Genomic DNA, 19,670 nt, shown 5'->3' with positions numbered 1-19,670 from the left:
ATCCCATTTTAATTAAAAAAATATCTCATGTCACTTTCAGTTTTACAAAATAGCTTTCGAGGTAGTACTTAAAAGTGGTATTACTTTATTTATAGCACTTTTATCAATAAATTCTTGAAATTCATCACATCTTATGTCTTGAAAAAACATTTCAATTAAAAAAGGAGCTTTGGAAGTAGCACATTGTTATTCAATACAAAACAGGCCTCAATGACACAGCTGATACTCTGCCAAACAGCATCATCACCATTCATTGCTTCATTATCCAAGCCTTTGAAGTCCATCAACCATTTAGTCATTGATTTCACAATGTAATTGACATTAGGAAATGTACATGCTATAGACGACCCTCCGTTGTTACTGATAGGCCCCCAAACAAGGTGTGCCTTGTTATAGACGAGCCATTGGGTCATTCAATATCACCCATGCTCCATCCTATTTATATGGAAATATACACAATGTCGAACTCAGTTCTAACACTCAGTGGTACTATTGTCTTGACAACTGTTGTAATCAATACAGTTTTATCTGTTTCAGCAGAACAGCCTTGCATTTTCTCTGGAGTGAGCTACTGGTAGTTTTTTAAGTGGAATTTGAGCCTTGTTTTGATAAACATGTACATTTTATGATACCACTATCACTACATTTCGCTGACAGTAACCTGATAATCTTTGACTGTGAATGGATTCTAATATGGAATCTTCAAAGGTCAGCTGACTCATCATTATTCTAAAATGAGTTTTTTTAAAACTACATACATTTTTGTTGTTGAGTTACACTATGAATTGTACTTCTTTCAATAAATGTCTTCACAAATAACATCACATGACATAATTTTCAACAAATTTGGGATTTTGATTTTAAAATATCAATTTTAATGTTTTTTAAATTAAAAAATATAATGTACCTACCTCAGAAGTATACGTTTTGGGCTCCTCGCTATCCCAGACTGTGACAATGTATTCCAAGACCATGGTGATGATATAATAAGTTAAATAATTTAAATTTACAAATATTCACAGCAATCACTGTTGTTTCACAACATCAAAATATACACATGAAACCTACAAGTGTAACATTCTCCGACCAAGAGATCACTGAATCCATTAACTGTTTCAGTTAATGTGCCAAAGTTGAATTCAAACTCTAAAGTCGAATCTCAAACAGTCTCATCCCAAACCACACTATAAATATATACATCCATGGTAAATCCACAATCTTGAAAACTTGTAAATTCCACAAAATCCTGAAATTGACAACAAGTCAATTTCACAAGAGAAAGTCATCAATTACACACTCTATGTGTACAAAGTTTGTGTGTAGATCAGAAAGTTTGACTGACAACTGTTGAAGACGAACTATATTGTGAAACAGCGTGATTCACCGATCTCTGAGTAATTGAGTCTTCGGAACTCTTAGCACGAGCCCCCCTACACACATGGCTTCTAGCCGATTCAGACGGAGAAGAAATAGAGCCAAAACACAGCTGTACCGACTGGCATCAAGCCAGGATTGGCCTCCAGCCAGAAAGAGGCTTCAGCCAGCAAGGGGTTAATTAATTGGATCGCTCGTACCATATTGTTCCGAGCCCTCCGAGACCATGCAGCCTGTCCGAATCTGGAATATGTAAAACTTGAAGCTACAATGTTCTGATGATCTAAAGAATATGCTGGTCAGTGTTTCCTTAGCTCACTGATGAATAAAGAAAGTTGTCTGGGGAATATCATGGATACAGCTATTGTCGGACAGTGTGCTATTTGTGTGTTCTTCGAGGGGGTAGAGAGAGGCAGTTTTTCAAATTTTAACAAGCGGTTTACTATTTTAGAAGTGTGTTCAGATCATTTAAAGGATAGGATTTTCATTGGATTTTAAGTGCATTTAAAAAATTAAACAGACATTTAAGGATAAGAAAAGTTTAAATAAATTAGAAACATATTCATGAGCATGTCATTTGGAACATGCGTTATTGAAAAATTGTTTCCTTATGTTTGTCAAAATAAATTGAATTTTTTCATTATCATAAGTTTTTATTGGATTTTAAATGCATTTATGAAATAAATCAGATCTTTATACTCAAGAAAAGTTTATATAAATTAGAAACATACATATTGACTGACACATTGTTCCAAAGATAGTTTCCTAGTTTGAATTTAATTATGTTCATTATCATAATCTAATAATCATAATAATAATCATATCCACTTATAGAAATAACAGATTACAAAAGTAAAATCATTTCTGCAAGTGATGGCAATTACTAAAAAAGAAGTATCTGTCAATTGCTTTAGAACAATTAAAAGTGTTAACTTTATTTGTGCTCTTAAGATCAATCATAAATTCAAATTTACATCAACTTAAGAGTGATGTTTTACGAGATCTTTTTTACACTGGGTGTCAATAGGAAGAACCTTTTATCACAGATCACCATCCACACAGTATCAACAGGAGAGCTAGGTCTACACACAACTGTTTATGCTAGCCTAATTTTAGAACCTGTTTATTTGTTTAATATTTTTAAATTTGATGAAATTTCCCAAGAATACAAGTTACCTTGTATTTCTTTAAGTTAGCATCTAAACATGGGCTGCTCTTTGCAACAGTCTACATTTTGGTCTGGAATTTTCATTGCCGAGTCTAAACATGATAAGATTTCTCAAATTCCTCTTTATGGTTTGAGCAACTAAACAAGGAAAATGTAGACAACTTAACGTACATTTTATAATGCAAGTGCTGATTTTGATATTATTTCTACAGAGCCAACATCTTCTCCTTATCAATCTCATGCTACACCATCTTGGTCAAAACTTTCGAACTTTTTTTTTCTACCTCCGTAGAATCCCCACCCCACCCAACCCCACCCCACCCCACCCCCAAATGGGCCAGTTAATATGACAGAAAATATTTTAAATTGTTTTGTTTTTGTAATTTTCTATAACAGTTCTGTTTTACCTTAAAGACCAGGTATTCTTCTGAAAGCTTATTAACCTTTAAGCAGTGTAAAAGTTTGAGTGAGTGAGTGAGTGAGTGAGTGAGTGAGTGAGTGAGTGAGTGAGTGAGTGAGTGAGTGAGTGAGTATATCATAGATGTTAATACATTGCTTAACGATGCCAGGTTACTGTTAAACCAAATCATTGTTGGGTAAATATTGGATCTAAACCTGTGAACAAAAGTGATTCTGGCAGCTAAGGGAGGCAACTCTGCACAAGATTTGTTTGTTTGTTTGACTGTTGTTTAACGCCACACTCAGCAATATTCCAGATATATGACGGTGGTTTGTAATTGAGGCTGGACCAGACAATCCAGTGATTGATATCATGAGCATCAATCTATGCAGTAGGGATTCGATGATATGCATCAACCAAGCCAGCGAGCCTGACCACCTGATCCCGTTAGTCACCTCTTATGACAAGCATATAGTCACCTCTTAAGACAAACATAGTCACCTCTTACGACAAGCATAGTCACCTCTTACGACAAGCATAGTTATGGCAAGCATGGGTTGCTGAAGACTTATTCTAAACCGAATCCTCACGGGTCCTGCACAAGAAGTTACAGCAGCGTAGAATGAAAGCATAAGAAATATGTACAGGTTATATTTTATTAACTTTCCTTTCAGCAGACCTTTCTTTTTCTTTTCTTTTAACTGTTTTATTTCATTTCAGTTGATTACACCCATAACAACAGTTACGAACAAATAAGTATTACTAGCTGGAAAATAACATGGCCTCATTCTATATACACTGTTATTATAAATTATACAAAGGATGTTAACAATGAAACCATGCAGTAATTTCCCATTAAAATTAACAACTATGTCGCCAGGTTCTGTGTCATGAAAATATCCTTTCTTTCAGCAAATAAACCCCACACAAATCAGATGAAAATGGCACGCAGAAAATATTTTTTAATCCTCCATTTTATTTGGTTGGAAGATGCAGTTCAACCCTAAAGTTCATAAATAAACTTCAAATTTAATAAAACTGAAAGCATAATACACTTTTATGTACATTTAAGCAAACTCCAACTTCTCTGCGATCTCCAGCCTTCCATCAAGCTTTAATCACGCTTCACCTCGTTTCATTTCCAAGTGGGGGTATTGTGTTTCTTTATCTGAATACTTCACTTTTTCTTTAACGAGCCAATTTCTATGCTGATTTAGATTAAGTTTATGCAAATTCTCAATAACAAAATTGAGTTTATCACAGTATTTCAGTACAAATATTGATTTTATTTCCATAATGCTTTTAAAAAGAACAGGATCGCCTATTTCTGATATTGAGCTTATCAGCTTATTTCAAATTTTAATCAATCTGAAAGATTGAAGAGAGTCCATGTATGCAAATCTTAAAAATAATGGACATTAATAAACTGTATCATTCTTTTTTTTGAAAGTTACAAATATTTCACAGGAAATAAAACACAACTTACTAAATTCTGGGAAAACTATGGCACAGATTTTATTATCATCGCAAACATGAATTCTTGAGTTAAATTCACACAAAAAGTCTGTTTTGACAGAAAATCAACTCATGTCTTGAATAATTCTTATATTTTTCTTTGTTTCCCTAGCAACCATCATTTATATGCAGAATCACCATGACAACAAAGCAGTCAACAACATTCAGCCCAACAGCAATGTAATAAAACACATCACAATGTAGTAAAAGGCATCACAACATAATAAAACACATTACAATGTCTGGTTATACCGATGCCATATTCATAGTTTTGTAGCAGTCAGTGCATACTGGGCAAATATCGAGATACCATCACAAGAATATTTGATCTTTTCCGCCGTAATGCTGAATATCCAAATACATGACCTCAGCTCCTGTGATGGTTAGATACTCAAATATAACATCCAAAAGAAGACTTGACGGGGATGGGTTATTAAGATATGTTTAGCATGGAATACATTCTACAAATCAATCGTAACTCAAACCGGTACTGCAACAAGCAGCTTGGTCGATGGGGGAGAATGGACAGCTATGGAAGGGCTGTCTGTCACGTCAGATTTGTCATTATCAATGTGATGTTTCATAATTACGCAGACATTTCGAGTCAAATTAAAAAAAGTAAAGGACAAAATACCTTATTCTTATTTTTCTGGATTATATGGACTCAAGTCTGTTAGATAAAACAGAATTTTTGTAACATTTTGATACAAATGTAATCATAAAGAGTGAAATTATGTTAACTTTAATTCCCTTAACTTGGAGTTAAATCAAATTTATTAAATGTTTGGCAGATAAATTGCCAAATCTATTGTGAGATAAATACCCCATCTCTACAGAGTAACAATCAGTTTATCGTCAGTCGAAAGTTGATGTCATAATTTTTCACAGGTCAAAGTTTAAGGTCACTGATCACAGGTCAAGGTCAGGTTTGCCAAACAGCACAGCAAAATCATGACTTGAAGGAACACACTGACATCTTGGACTATGGGTCCCAATATTTAACAATAGTCAACAGAACATTCAGACTTTGTAATACTTGCCGACACAAAGTATTCATACAGAACACACCAGTATCAACACTCATCTTAAATACTCCTAAGTGTTCCTCTATTTTTTCTGATCAGTATAATATAGAAACAAATTTCCAACATTATTTTTGAGATGGCCCCTCCGAGTCAAGGTAAGTTTACCATTGACGCCATCTATCTGTCTGCCCACATGTGTGAAATGTACAACTAAATCTTCACTCTTTTCGATTCTTTTGTCTTTAGCGAACATGTCAACGACCTATGACCTTTAACTTGTTGTTCAAGCTTGAAACACATGAAAGGTGTTCCGAGAACATCTTGTGCGAGAAGAGAGAACAGCGTCTTGGCCCATCAATGATCTCAAGATCTGTCGGTCATATCTTCCCAAATGTCACTCACTTGAGGGGAAATCTGTAGCGTTTGTTGGATAATGTTTGTTTGAGGTGTGCCCTGAATTAATCATTCCAATACTCAATGGCCCTGAAAACACATCTTCAAAGATCACATCGTCATTACCTTTCATATAAAGTCTCACAGCCCAGCAAGGGTAGCATCTGTGATTTATTCCCATCACATCCCTGTGTGATCACTTTCCTGTACACTTAGCCTCAAAGATTGTGAAACCATTAATTCTCATATGTGTATGTTGTTACTACTTTTGCACAGGAAATGGACATAATTAAGCATATATTTACTAAAAGACTTCTACATTGGTTGAAAAATTAGACACTTCAACCTGAAAAAATAAACACTTGAACCGGTATGGTGAACAAATATTGTAAATAATATTCAAAACTATCCAAGTATGACTTTTACTACCTGAGTGAGTGAGTGAGTGAGTGAGTGAGTGAGTGAGTGAGTGAGTGAGTGAGTGAGTGAGTGAGTGAGTGAGTGAGTGAGTGAGTATAGTCACTGGGGGCTAAGTCTGGGCTGTACAGTTAAATCACCCACCCTACAGTCCAGACTTAGCCCCCAGTGACTATTTCCTGTCCCGGCCAGGGGCGGTCGGGTAGCCTAGTGGTTAAAGCGTTCGCTCGTCACGCCGAAGACCCGGGTTCGATTCCCGACATGGGCACAATGTGTGACGCCCATTTCTGGTGTCCCCGGCCGTGATATTGCTGGAATATTGCTAAAAGCGGCGTAAAACCATACTCACTCACTCACTCACTGTCCCAGCCACTTTTATAAATATTCCGGCAATATCACGACAGGGACACCAGAAATGGGCTTCACACATTGTACTCATCTGGGGAATCAAACCCAGGTCTTTGGCGTGACAAGCGAACACTTTAACCACTAGGCTATCCCACCACCCCTTTACTAAGATGACAAGGGCATGCTCATCGTGTTCATGAACAGCTGGTGTCATCACTAATTCACAGTGAGCCATTTATATAATTTTCACCACTATTTTACCTTTTGAACCCAATGAAATCTGTTTCGGTGGAAAATGTTTTGAAAACAATAATCAAACAATAAAATATTCCCTTATATACCCTTAAAAAATATGAAGATCAAACAATATTGAAACGAAAATCACAGCTTTCCAATTACCAACTTCAACCCACACTGCATGTAAATGGCAGAACAGACTTAACAGCAATGACGAAATACCCAAGTTGAAATCAACCCAACAAGGCAAGCTCAATTAAAGTCCTCTCAACATTATATTAATTGTTTGTCAAGGAAAATGAAATGTCTTGACCCTATTCGAAGAGATTTGTCAAGTTCCTTTTCATTGTCCTCATATCATTCAAAACCTACTTGCAACGATTGTCAGAACACAGCGGCCTTCAGTCAGAACCCAAGGGGAAATTGGCTCTGACCGGCCATACATGAAATAAACCTTAGAATATTTCTCCAAGGTTAAAGGGCGTCTAAAATGTCAAATTCAAGCCAAAAGAGTGTTATCCAATCAATCAAACGATCTTGAAATAAATGAAAAAACACAAATGAAACCCCCAAAGGAGGGAGATTGAAATTTAATTCAGTTTCTAAGTCAAATATATTAAGCAAATCTTGAAATAATATGCCAGATTTGAGATTGATAGATATCATGGCTTTTTTCATTCAGTTGAAGATGATATTAATATTCCTGGATCTGATTAATCATTCAAATATTCAAACATTTAAATTTAAGTTTTCCAGCTTCATGTTGAAATTAATATTGTTGTACATAAAAAATCATTTGTTATCTCATTCCAAACTTTACATAAACAATAATTTGGCTTGTATTTATCTTCAGGTCCTGTGCTATCTTGTGATCTAAGTCAAAGTAATAAGAGATACACAGATGAAGAATTAATCTGAAAAATATAATTAGGATGGAAAGGGTTAACTGTTAACCTAATAATACTTTGAAATACATACAGTTGTAGAAGTAAATGATAAAGCAAAATAAACATTTTGAGATAAATAATAGTTGGAAATAGCATGGATTGAGATCAAGATATGCTTATTGAGATAATAGATGTTATGCTTATCTTAAATGAACAAATATTTGCAACTATATATAAATTTACTAATGATATCATTTGATAAGGCACAACAATTTTTAATCCTTTCAAAATAGCTCTAGATACAGATGTAGTATAAAGTGATTGATTGAAGGAGTTTGCGTGTAACAATATTCCATCCACTTTTGGAATAAAACCCAGGTCTTGGCCAGATGAGCGAATACTTTAACCAGAAGGCATCATCATCAAGCATAGTCGTCATCATCATCGTCATCAACATCAATCACTGTCGTCATCATCATCATCATAATCACCATCATCTTCATTGTTATCAATTATTGTCATCATTGTCATCATTGTCATCATCATCGTCATCATCATCATCAAGCATTGTTGTCATCATCATCATCATCATCAAGCATTGTTGTCATCATCATAATCACCATCATCATTGTTATCAATTATTGTCATCGTTGTCATCATCATCATCACAACAACTAATTTGAGGTTGAGTATCAATACTTTATTATTGTTTAATTGTTGATATTTTGTTTCTCAAACATTTAAAGAGTCACACAAAAAGTCTTCAAGTGAAAAATGTAGGCAGATAACAATCATTCCAAATGTACAAATTTAATCATCCTTAGATTTGTATTTAAAAAAAAGACAAGACAAAAATAATCCTACATCAACCTATAAAATGTCTTTGAAACATGACACCAATGTATATAAAAACGTCTCAGAAAGGAAACATACCTGTTATTTTTCAAAATATTTTTTTTACTGAGATAAGGGCCCACCAGCTAAGAAACTGGCTTTAATCTTTGTCGGTTACAAGCGACCGCAGAAGAGAAATAAAAGACCTCACTATCAGGAGCTGAAGATGTTTATTACAAAACTGAAATCAACATCAGCAAGACATTACATGCACGTTGATTATCATCATGCAAAAAACGATAAATCTGACTTGTCGGGAACTCATCTTTACATTGGCGACACACAGGTGTGTATGTAGCCTAGATCATTATGATAAATGATAAAGGCGGGCAGTCTCTTCATCTTTATCCCGTGGTTTCACTGATCCAAGAGTTGGGTTCAAGTGTTGATATCGCTGTGTGAAACTCCCAACATGGTTATTAATGATAGATGGAAATATGGTACATTTTGACAAATATTTATGAGTTTTGTTGTGATCAGGACTCGATCTAACAAAGAGTGTATATCTTGCAGGTGTTTTTGAGAGTTTGAATTTTGACACTTTGAGTGTAAATTTCATTTTGAATTTGATAGTCTCTGGTTGATGTGATTGCTCGTTATGGCTATCAGTGATGAAGATTACAAAGAGAGCTTTGTGGGAAATTTGGGAAATTGGGGTTAAGACATCTTTGTTTACTGCCCAGCTCTTGTATCTGTGTGTTTTTATTCTACTCAAAAGAAGTTAAGGAATACCTGATTTTTTCATATAAAAGTTAATCTGTCAGGGCATGAAAACATATGGGGTCCCTTTTTCATACAGTTGCTCAAAGTATAGCCACTGAATATACATACAGTTGCTCAAAGTATAGCCACTGAATATACTTACAGTTGCTCAAAGTATAGCCACTGAATATACATAGTTGCTCAAAGTATAGCCACTGAATATACATAGTTGCTCAAAGTATAGCTACTGAATATACATACAGTTGCTCAAAGTATAGCCACTGAATATACATACAGTTGCTCAAAGTATAGCCACTGAATATACATACAGTTGCTCAAAGTATAGCCACTGAATATACATACAGTTGCTCAAAGTATAGCCACTGAATATACATACAGTTGCTCAAAGTATAGCCACTGGATATACATACAGTTGCTCAAAGTATAGACACCGAATACACATGTGTTGAAATTATGTTTTCTTTAAAAAGTTTTATACCATGGCCATCATATTTCAAAGAGACAAATATTAAAAATGATACTTTTATGCAAAAATGGTTGACTTGTGGAGTGATTTCCCAGTGTGTTGTAGCAAAGGGTGAATTTACACATACAAAAGATCAAGTTTGGAACCATTAGTATTCCATTGTACAAATCTATATCTCTGAAAAGAGAATTAACATTTAAACTTGAGAAAAAAAGATTTTAAACCACTGAACCCTCTACAACGCCCTCGCCATAACTTTAAGTCAGTTGATATATACCGACATATTTTGTAATGATCGTGATTGAGAAACACTGTTGTAATTGCCAAGAATGTAGCCATGCATACCACATGCCGCACCCTGGTCCAGTCAGTACAGTGCTGGTGATGATTAGATGGGGGATGCTACTGGTAGACATCAGACCATGTGGAAACTGACAAGGGACCCTCATCAAATGTCACAGCCCTCAGACTATAACAACACCAGGTCTAACCCACAGGTTGATGTCTACCTGATTTCTACCTTGTGGGGCAGGGATACAGGTAATTGTTTGTGGACGTGTGTGTGTCCATGTGTAGGGGGGGTAATTTGTGGGATCAGCGGATGCTGGTCTGGGATCATTCTGTGAGTGAGTGAGTGAGTGAGTGAGTGAGTGAGTGAGTGGAGTGGAGCGGAGTGGAGCGGAGTGGAGCGGAGTGGAGTGGAGTGAAATCTGCCCTACGTGGAAGGCGCTTCCAGGTTGACGAGGACATAAAGGCTGCCACAGAGGCGTGGTTAGAGGGCCAATCTACGGATTTCTATAAAAGTGGTATTAAAAGCTTGAAGGACAAATGGAATGAGTGTATTGAGGTGAATGAAGATTATATTGAAAAAGAGAAGGGCAAAAGATATTCTGCGACTTGGTCTTATATTGAAGTTGCAAAACTTTCTGAACGCCCATCGTACGTTTTCGCTTGGAAACGTCCGCCATCTTGGATAAAACTAAACATAATGCACGTAACTGCAGCATTGACTTGTATTAGCAGTGATCACTTCACAGCATTCAATTGATAACATTTCATAACATTCATTTAAGTTTAACAAGGTTGATCCGTCACCGCTGATTGTGTTGATTCGCCACGATTGTGTTGATTCACCGCTGATTGCGTACAGCCAATTGTCAGTGACACTTGACACTGAGTGAGATTTCTCAGTTCGTTATACACGTCACTAATAAGTGGTAGATGGGCTTGTCAGTGATCAGATATCAGTTCGATATATACGTTAGTTCGCTGTAGAGAGTTTTTTATATATGTAAATTTTACATGATAATATATAGCAGATAATTTGGGGATTTTGTAACAGTTTGTTGTATCCGTTTGTTCGCTATATTCGTGTTCATCTTATCCGTGTTCTACTGTTTTAGATTTGTGTTAAAGATTCATGAATCATTATCCACAACAGATTGCCGCTTTATTCTGTCAGTTCATACCGATGTTGTGTAACATGAAATAGACAAGGATGCTTAGGCGTACATTGCATGTCCATTGCTCATCAGCCTGACATACAGTGCAAATACCACTGCCCATCAGGTGGCAATTATCAATGGCTGCGGATAGTATTTGGAACATCAAAATAAACAGGATTCTGCGTTCCTGTACGGCCCTTACTCCATCCCCATCTTTTGCATAAACATCCAGCAATGGCCACTTATCTCAAGGGGCAAAACAGTGGACATGTGAAAGACAAGCTGCTTGTTCTGAAGGTCAGATTGAGATGTATGATGTTCATATCACTATGGGGGGTCCTCTTGTGTGATGTATATGGTCGTCACTTTCACTTGTCACTGATTTATTTCAGTAGACACGTAGAGAACCAGTGTTTTTGTTGTCTTTTTCAGTTTGGAATGTGATTTCCATATTTTCTTCATGTTATCTGCTGTTGTATATTTCACACATGTCATGTCGACACGTATATTTCAGTCAGGTGACCCATGCATTTTTGTTGTCTTTTTCAGTGTGAGATGCATTTTCTTCTATTCTTCATGCTATCTACATCCATGGTGTTGTATATTTCACATATGCCATGTCGACACATATATTTCAGTAAGGCAACCCATGTATTTGTATTTTCTTTTTCGTATCATCAATTCTTCATGCAATCTACATTTATGGTGTTGTATATTTCACATATGTCATGTCAACACTTACATTTCAGCAAGCTGAGCTGCATATTTGTGTCGTCTATTTCACCTAGAGTACCACATGCTGTTTTGTACATGCATGTTTAGGTGATACATAGATTAAATTTGTATCTTTCACCAGGACGAGGTAATTTTATTCTTAAATAAACTCTGATCAGCTATACCACTTGTGTTGTCTATTTCACACTGTGTATCTTTACATCCTGTTGTAGCTTCAGTTCTTTAATACCTGTGTGATACATAATCTCTTTTTAAGGTACTCAGCACACAAAGAACAGCATCACTGATGTCTATTTCACATTGTATTGTCATTTTCATTGTTTTGCCTGGAGCCTCAGTGAGGTGTATTTCACAAGTGTATCGCTCTCATAATGCCCAGAATGGTCAGCATGACACGATGGAATGGCACTTTAGTCTGGAAGGGGAAGCATGTTCCAACTCTGCTGCCTCTGTCTGATGAAGATGGTAAAATACGATTGCAGGGAACCGACAGACTTTAGGCCATACAATTATTTTTGTTTTATTTACGAATACTGAAATTTCTTTGTTGATAGGTCGAAAATATGAACAAAATAAAATGCATTGTACAGGACTTTATTAATGATTTGAAAGTTTCATTTAGATTGGTAAGGTTATAACAAAAATAAAATAAGGACTTCTGGTTTTTGGCATGTAAAGTCCCTTGGATTATTTTTCTTGTCAAAGCAGTAATTACCGTTGACAGTATAAAAATCTTTGCCATTCTGATTTAATTTCTAATTTTCGTTCTGTAAACAAAACAAAAAAAATGTACGGCCTTACCTTGTGTTGGTACATACTTTCGTATCAGCATGTCTCATTCTGTTCAGATTATCACTTATAGATGCACTTACCTGAAAATGATAAGAAAGAATCATGTAGATACAAATTGAATTTGCAAATCAAAACTATGTAACATTAGTAAAGACACAATTAATAATTAGACTTTCATCAAACTTTTAAAAACTCTGAGCCATTTAAATATATTTCAAACAGTCTTTTCAAGGCATCTGTGCACATGATGTGAGATTTACAGTTCACATTAATGTTTAATACATATATAGTGTATTTTATCAAGCAAAGAAAGAAGGCAACACGCTCGAAATATTTTTTGTCTTGGTGCTGTCAGACACACTGGGGCACTACGGTTTAAGTCACCACAAGTAGCTGTGCAGACACAGTTGTGCTAGAATCTGCCCAATGTGGGTTTGAATCTCAAATGCACACATCGAGGATGTGAGATTCACAAGCAGATCCTGGCACCTAAGGGGTGCAACTCTGCACAGGTGATTGTGATACTTCATACCACTAGGCACAATGCCCTACAAAATGTAAGTAATGTTAATGTAACATTTGTTTCACAAAGTTACTTAAAATTTAATGAAAAAGTAAGGAGTTAAAATTTAAAACTAAATCACAATATGATAAATTAGTACATGATCAGTTACTTTTGCCATTGAGTATATATACAACTCAAAAGAAGTTAAGGACCACACAATTCTTCATATTACTATAGTTAATCTACCATGCCATGTTTCTTAACTTCTTGTGAGTAGTTTTTATATGTCTGACGTACTGATTTCACATCCAAACACTGCAAGTTGATCTTCGGTCCCATAAGATAGGATTTACTGGCATTATGAAAAACTTAAATATCTTTTAAATCCCCAGCTATGTTATCATGCCACGAGGTTTGTTACAATATTGAGATGCCATATGCCACACAACTACCTCTGAATTTGGGGTAAAGCTGAACAAGAGCAGATAAAACCCAAACTTAACACTTTCGCTCTTGTATCACCTCCGTCTTCCTTTGAAATTGAGATGACGTGCATATGCATCCTATCTCTGAAGCAGTGTGCAGTTGCACAACAGTTGCATCTTGTGGGGTAGAGATGTAATACATATGTCTCAAAGTCTCTTGAGAATACTCGACAAGCTTCTTTGAAAATATTACATATTACATTTTGAAGAGAAATTACACAAGACGGCAACTTGTTTTGAAACTTGTGTTTTTCTCTTTGAAAGGAATACCCATATGTTGTGTTTATTTTAAAATCTGAATTAATTTTTATTTCACATTATCACATTTTTCTGAAAAATGTACATTTTTTTGTTTTAAAACAAGATCAATTCATGTTATTTTGCAAATAATGTTATATATGAAACACTAAAATTAAAATTTCCTTAATTTCTATAGTTTTCTGTATTTATTGAATTATGAAACAAGTTAATAATCCTGAACTGACATGATTCTCTCTGTTTCTTTGTTTTATGGATTCATCATGTTGAAATAAAATACACCATGTGAACATTGGAAAAAAAGGTTATTTTTTTTCCCTTTTTTATTTCATTAGGCTGTCATAAATAAATGACATTTATTAGAGATTTCAAACATAAACACGGGTTTGAATGACAACTGCACCTAGTTCAACCCACAATGACATTGATTATTCTATAGACACCTTCCAAAATGCCATAATAACTGATATCTGTCAAATATAATTGAAATAAACACCTTAATATGTCACAGTACGATTTAATATTGAAGATATCTGTTCGATTGCACTTGCACTCCTTGCATATGCACTTTGTGTTGGGTAGATGCACTTATTCTGTAATGTATACACACTCCATGATCTTTAGAGTAAACACAACACATGCACTGCAAAATGTTTAGTTTGGTTCCCTAACATTTCGGCTGCATCCAAAGCTTCAGAGATGCAGGTGATAGTGACACAGCTGTCTCCTGTCGGATAAACTGAAATCATATTTTCAGGACTTGGCTAACAATATGAAGGAATGCCTAAACCAATAAACTGCACTGAAACCTTCCCTGAATATATTTATGATCCTATGCAGCAAAGTGTACCGTGGTAGTTGATTTGTGATGCCTGACCAGGAAAACAGATGGAGAATATTGTTGGTGTAGAGGTGAGGGAAAGGCCCCATGGGATTTCAGGTTAGAATAGGGTCCCCTACACACAGACACAGACACAGACACAGACACAGACGCAGATGCAGACAGACAGACAGACACACACACACCACATACACACACACACACACACACACCACACACCACCACCTCACCCCCCCCACCCCACACGCACAACCCCCACCCCACCCCACACACCACATCACACCCCCACCACACACCCCCACCACCCACCACCATCCTGGCAACCTATGCTCAAACATGTGACTAAATGGATCAGATGATGTGATTTGGCTGATGATGGCATGGACATTGTTCATAATATCAATCACTGGTTTCTCTGATCCAAACTCAATAATTTATAGGCCATCATATAGCTGAAGTATTTCTGAGCTTGGAGATATATCAAACAAAAAAATGGGGTTTTACACCATAGTCAATAAAAATACATATACAACAGCAACTTTGCAACATTTGAAACCAGAGTTGGTTTTGCAACTGCACACAATAGAGTTTTTATTAGAATAGCTTTTGAAAAAGAAATCCATTTTATTAATGAATATAGGAAATTTCTACAAGGGGAGGTAGCTAAGCGATACCACAGAAATATCTTCTTTGACTTAATCAAAACTTGCTGCTGGGCAAAGCTTAAAATGTTTTTCTCTAATTTCATCACAGGAATTGAGTGTTATTGGGTTATGAACTAAATTTAGCTCATCACAAAGTGGAATGGGAAATACTTGAAGTGATTCATTGAATATAATGTACAAAAACTCTCCAGGTTCCACACGGTGCAACAGAGTGGACCAGTTCCACAGCAATGGAGGACGAGAGACCAACCATGGGAGACAATACGTCATGTAACATAATCTCCAGTGAGTGAGTGAGTGGAAGAAGTTTGACACCAATTCCACCAATACCAGAGCCATATCATGGCAGTGCAACCAGGACCATGTGGGGATTTGAACCTAGGTCCCTGTTGTGAAGAAACAAGCTTTAAGCACGAAATTCTGCACCATTACACTTGCGTTATATTTCAGTCTTATTAAAATCAGATCTTTGTTCTCGCTACCGCTAAACAAAGATCTGAGAACACCCCATTATGGGTCACGTCAGACTGACCTTGAACTTTAACCGACAAATGTATGACTGACAAGAAGTCAACATTAGTCAATCAGCTTTCTTATGCTTTATGGCACTAATTTCAAATTGGCCACCTTCAAAACAAATTTTAACAAATTCTCGATTAAAAATATGAAACCTGAACAAAAGAACATTCTGGAATGGCCAATAGATGGTCTAGATTGTATAGATTCAGTCGTTAAACCCGTAACTATCGTTTGGAATACCCCATGTTAAAGTTTTCGAGGTTGCATGATTAGAAATCACATTCCGATTGTCACTTTCATGATCTGGTAAGCAACGCTCTGATTGGTCAGATGAAAGGTCGTTCTGATGTAACCCCTAATGTTATGTCCTCAGATCTTTGTTTAGCGGTAGCGAGAACTAAGATCTGATTTTAATGAGATTGGTTATAATTAGACAAATCTACAGCATTAGAAATTTGTTGTTTTGTAAACTAGTTCTGAAGACCAGTGTTAACCTTATTTCGCTAGTCACAAAAGTTTGTAGCTGCTTGATAAAGACAAACATGTTTACTATGTTTAAATTTTCAGCAAGTTTTATTCAGTTCCCATTTGCAGCACAATTAAAGCATTGAGAACTGGTTCAGAATTAAACACTCCAATGCTCGATATATCCTTGTCAATGAGGACTACCATCATTGGATTTCTCTTGTCCTCAGCACAATTTAGTTGTCTCGGGCCAGTGGACAACCATGAACTTTGGCTGCTTTATCTAAAACTATTCCAGATCAAAGTTAAGCAAATATCTGCCATTACAGAACTGCATCATATCAACATGAAGAACACTTCAAGGCAATCTTTGAAACAAGGGCAAAGATCATGGAAGCCATTTCACTCACATGACATCAATATTTCGGAAAGGTTTGATAATATCACAAAATAAACAAATTTATTGTTCCAAATTTCCAAATAACTCAAAATTGGACAAGAAATTGGCAACATGGTATTTCAAGCATAGCTAACATGGTGGCCATGGTTAAGTTTTTAATGGCACCATTCCTTGGATCAGTTTCAGCTTCCCAAACCCCAGTGGTTCCAGACAAGGTTGAAATGGCAGTTTCAAGACAGTCATGGGTATGTGAAAGTCAGAGGTGATTACAAGTCTAAAGCCCAAAACATGTTAAAAAAAAGAACCATATGTTCAATGTTCATTCCAGCTAGAGCAGAGCGTTGTGATGGGTTTTTTCATAATGATGAAAAAAGACATGTTGCAGTTGACATATTGTTTTCGGGTTTGAAAATATGCACATCAAAAACATACACAGGCATATTTCCATCACCACTCTTCACTGGCCATATTGTTAACACTTTAAGTGAGCAATATGCAAACTCCTCTTGCCATACATCATTGCTTGATTGCCACAAAGCTTCTAAGTTATGTGTAACTGGTCTTCTCACTGTATTCCAATTGCCATATATTACAAGCTTTTTGATTGGTGCTGTCAGCAGCTACATCAGTTATGATTGGACTAAATCAATGCATACCATCAGAAAAACATGTGTGCCCAGTAACTTAGATTTAGGCTTGTATTGCTCTGTCATAAGATATAATAAATTCAATATGTCTGCCATGGCAGCCATGTTTAAAAACAGAATTCATTAAGACATGTTTTGTGACGATGATCCACAAGAGCTACAAACTATGAAACAAAAAACTTCTATAAATAGCTGAGGGGTATGCCCAGAAATATATACCGTTTAAAAAAATAAGTAAGTTAGAAAATAAAAGCAGCAAAACAATTTCCATATTCAAAGTCCATAAATCATTATCATTAAATGATGATATACACTGGCATCAGTAATATTACAGCCGTGTCTTGCTGGATTGTGGTCCTGTTTGCTAGCTGTGCACAGGTCACATATCAAAAGCTCTTGCTACAGCAGCCCATGCTTGCTGTAAATGGCGACTATGCTTGTAAGAGATGACTAATGGGATCTGGTGGTTAGGATCACTGACTTGGTCGATGAATGTCACCGTCCTAATTGTGTATAGATCGATGCTCATAATGCACATGATTGTCTGGTCCAGATTTGATTATTTACAGACCGCCGTCATATAGCTGGAATACTGCTGAGTGCGGCGTTAAACAACAAATAGAAAAACAAACAAATCAAATGACATTAAGTAACATTGGTTGCAAAGAGTAGATGACTTGTTCCTAGGGATTTGGTCCTGCACCACACTGAAGCATATGTGATATCTGCTAAGGCAAGTGACTTTTTTTTAAATATGCCCGTTCACCCAGCAGTGAATGGGTACCCGGTAGGATCAGATGGTAAGGTGACTGTTAACCTTCTAGACAGCTTAGGTTGTTACTCCCCAGGGAGATGAGAATAAAAACAAGTCCATGCTGTAATCAGCCTAACTGGAGCTAGGCACTATATAAATTATGAAATAATTGAGTCTGGATCAGGCAAATAAGTGGTCGACAGTATGAGCAACAATCCCATGTTGAGGCATGGTGACTCAAAACCAGCCAGATCAATGACTGGAACCATCCAATCTTCTTTATCAGTTCTTCTGACAAGCATGGCTATCCCCTAAGAGTTTGTTATAGATTTACGGTCTATCATACAAAGACCGTTCACTGCAAGTTTCATGAGTGGTTCCACATGAAACTGAAACTTCATCATTTGCTGTAAGAGGCGACATAAAAACCTACACTCAAGAAACATTTATCAAATTTATTCAAGCTGCTGGATATTTTTCATAACACACAGAATCCTATTCATTAAGTACGTTTTTCACTTCAGATTCATGCAGAGAACTAATTTGAGATAATATTCTGGTATTCTCGTCAGTAAACAAAAATAAATAGTTGTCTCTTTCTTCAATAACAGATTCTTAGCTGATGGAGTTGCTGATGAGAAATAAATATTTTCACAGTGAAAGCTATTTTTCCTCGATGAAATACTGTATGCTTTATGTTTACTTTTGGGAGAAAACATTTTCTTTTTAAGTGTGAGGACAATAACCTTCCATTTTAGAACTAAAAACATGCACACTGCGCTTACATTAGAACGATAACATCAGCATTTCAAGTTGCTACGGAAACAGTGCCATGTTTTGCACAAATGAGGAAGTGAGACTTTCCACTGTCTTGAACAATTTTCTTGCGATGTCACATTGACCTGTCAGGCATGGAAATATTTCAAGGCCTGATATAATTACAGTAAATGGTTGCATCTGTGGAATTGGGCTTAAATGTGTAAGCAAATTTCAAGTATATTTTGAGTGAATCTATGTTTAATTTTTATGTCAATAGGTTTTTACTTACATTAAAACAACCTGGACGTGGTGATGCCATACAGTTCAAAAGTAAACAAGCATGAAATACTTATATCTCCCGCCAAAATGATATGTCCGGTTGCTATGGAAACCTGAAAAATGATTTTTTTAAATCCCAAACAATCAAAAGGCACCAGTTTACAACTAGACCTATCCATGTGCCAAGTTTGGTGAAGAAATATTGTATGTTTTTTAAGATCTGCTTCTGGAAGGAGCACTACCGCCATTTTCAGTCTGAGTCAAAGTTGTGGCC

The 19,670-nt window shown here is 36.1% G+C and overlaps 1 protein-coding gene across 13 annotated transcripts in view; it reads right to left on the bottom strand.

The window, feature by feature from the left end:
- Positions 1-19,670, bottom strand: part of LOC124110337 (neuron navigator 2-like) — a 605,924-nt gene that overhangs the window by 397,810 nt on the left and 188,444 nt on the right. The window contains exon 1 of one of the 13 annotated variants that reach the window (XM_048384125.1): positions 912-1,440. The exons of the other annotated variants lie outside the window; for them this stretch is intronic. Coding sequence (XP_048240082.1) covers positions 912-974 — 63 coding nt within the window. The 5' untranslated portion in view covers positions 975-1,440. Of the gene's footprint in view, positions 1-911; positions 1,441-19,670 lie in introns of those variants that run through there. 13 annotated transcript variants of the gene reach the window in all.

The sequence above is a fragment of the Haliotis rufescens genome, unplaced genomic scaffold (genome assembly GCF_023055435.1).
Source record: "Haliotis rufescens isolate VD_foot unplaced genomic scaffold, xgHalRufe1.0.p SCAF_5, whole genome shotgun sequence".
NCBI lineage: Eukaryota > Metazoa > Mollusca > Gastropoda > Lepetellida > Haliotidae > Haliotis > Haliotis rufescens.
Note: the sequence above shows the minus strand (reverse complement) of the source record. Positions and strands in the feature narration are given on the sequence as shown.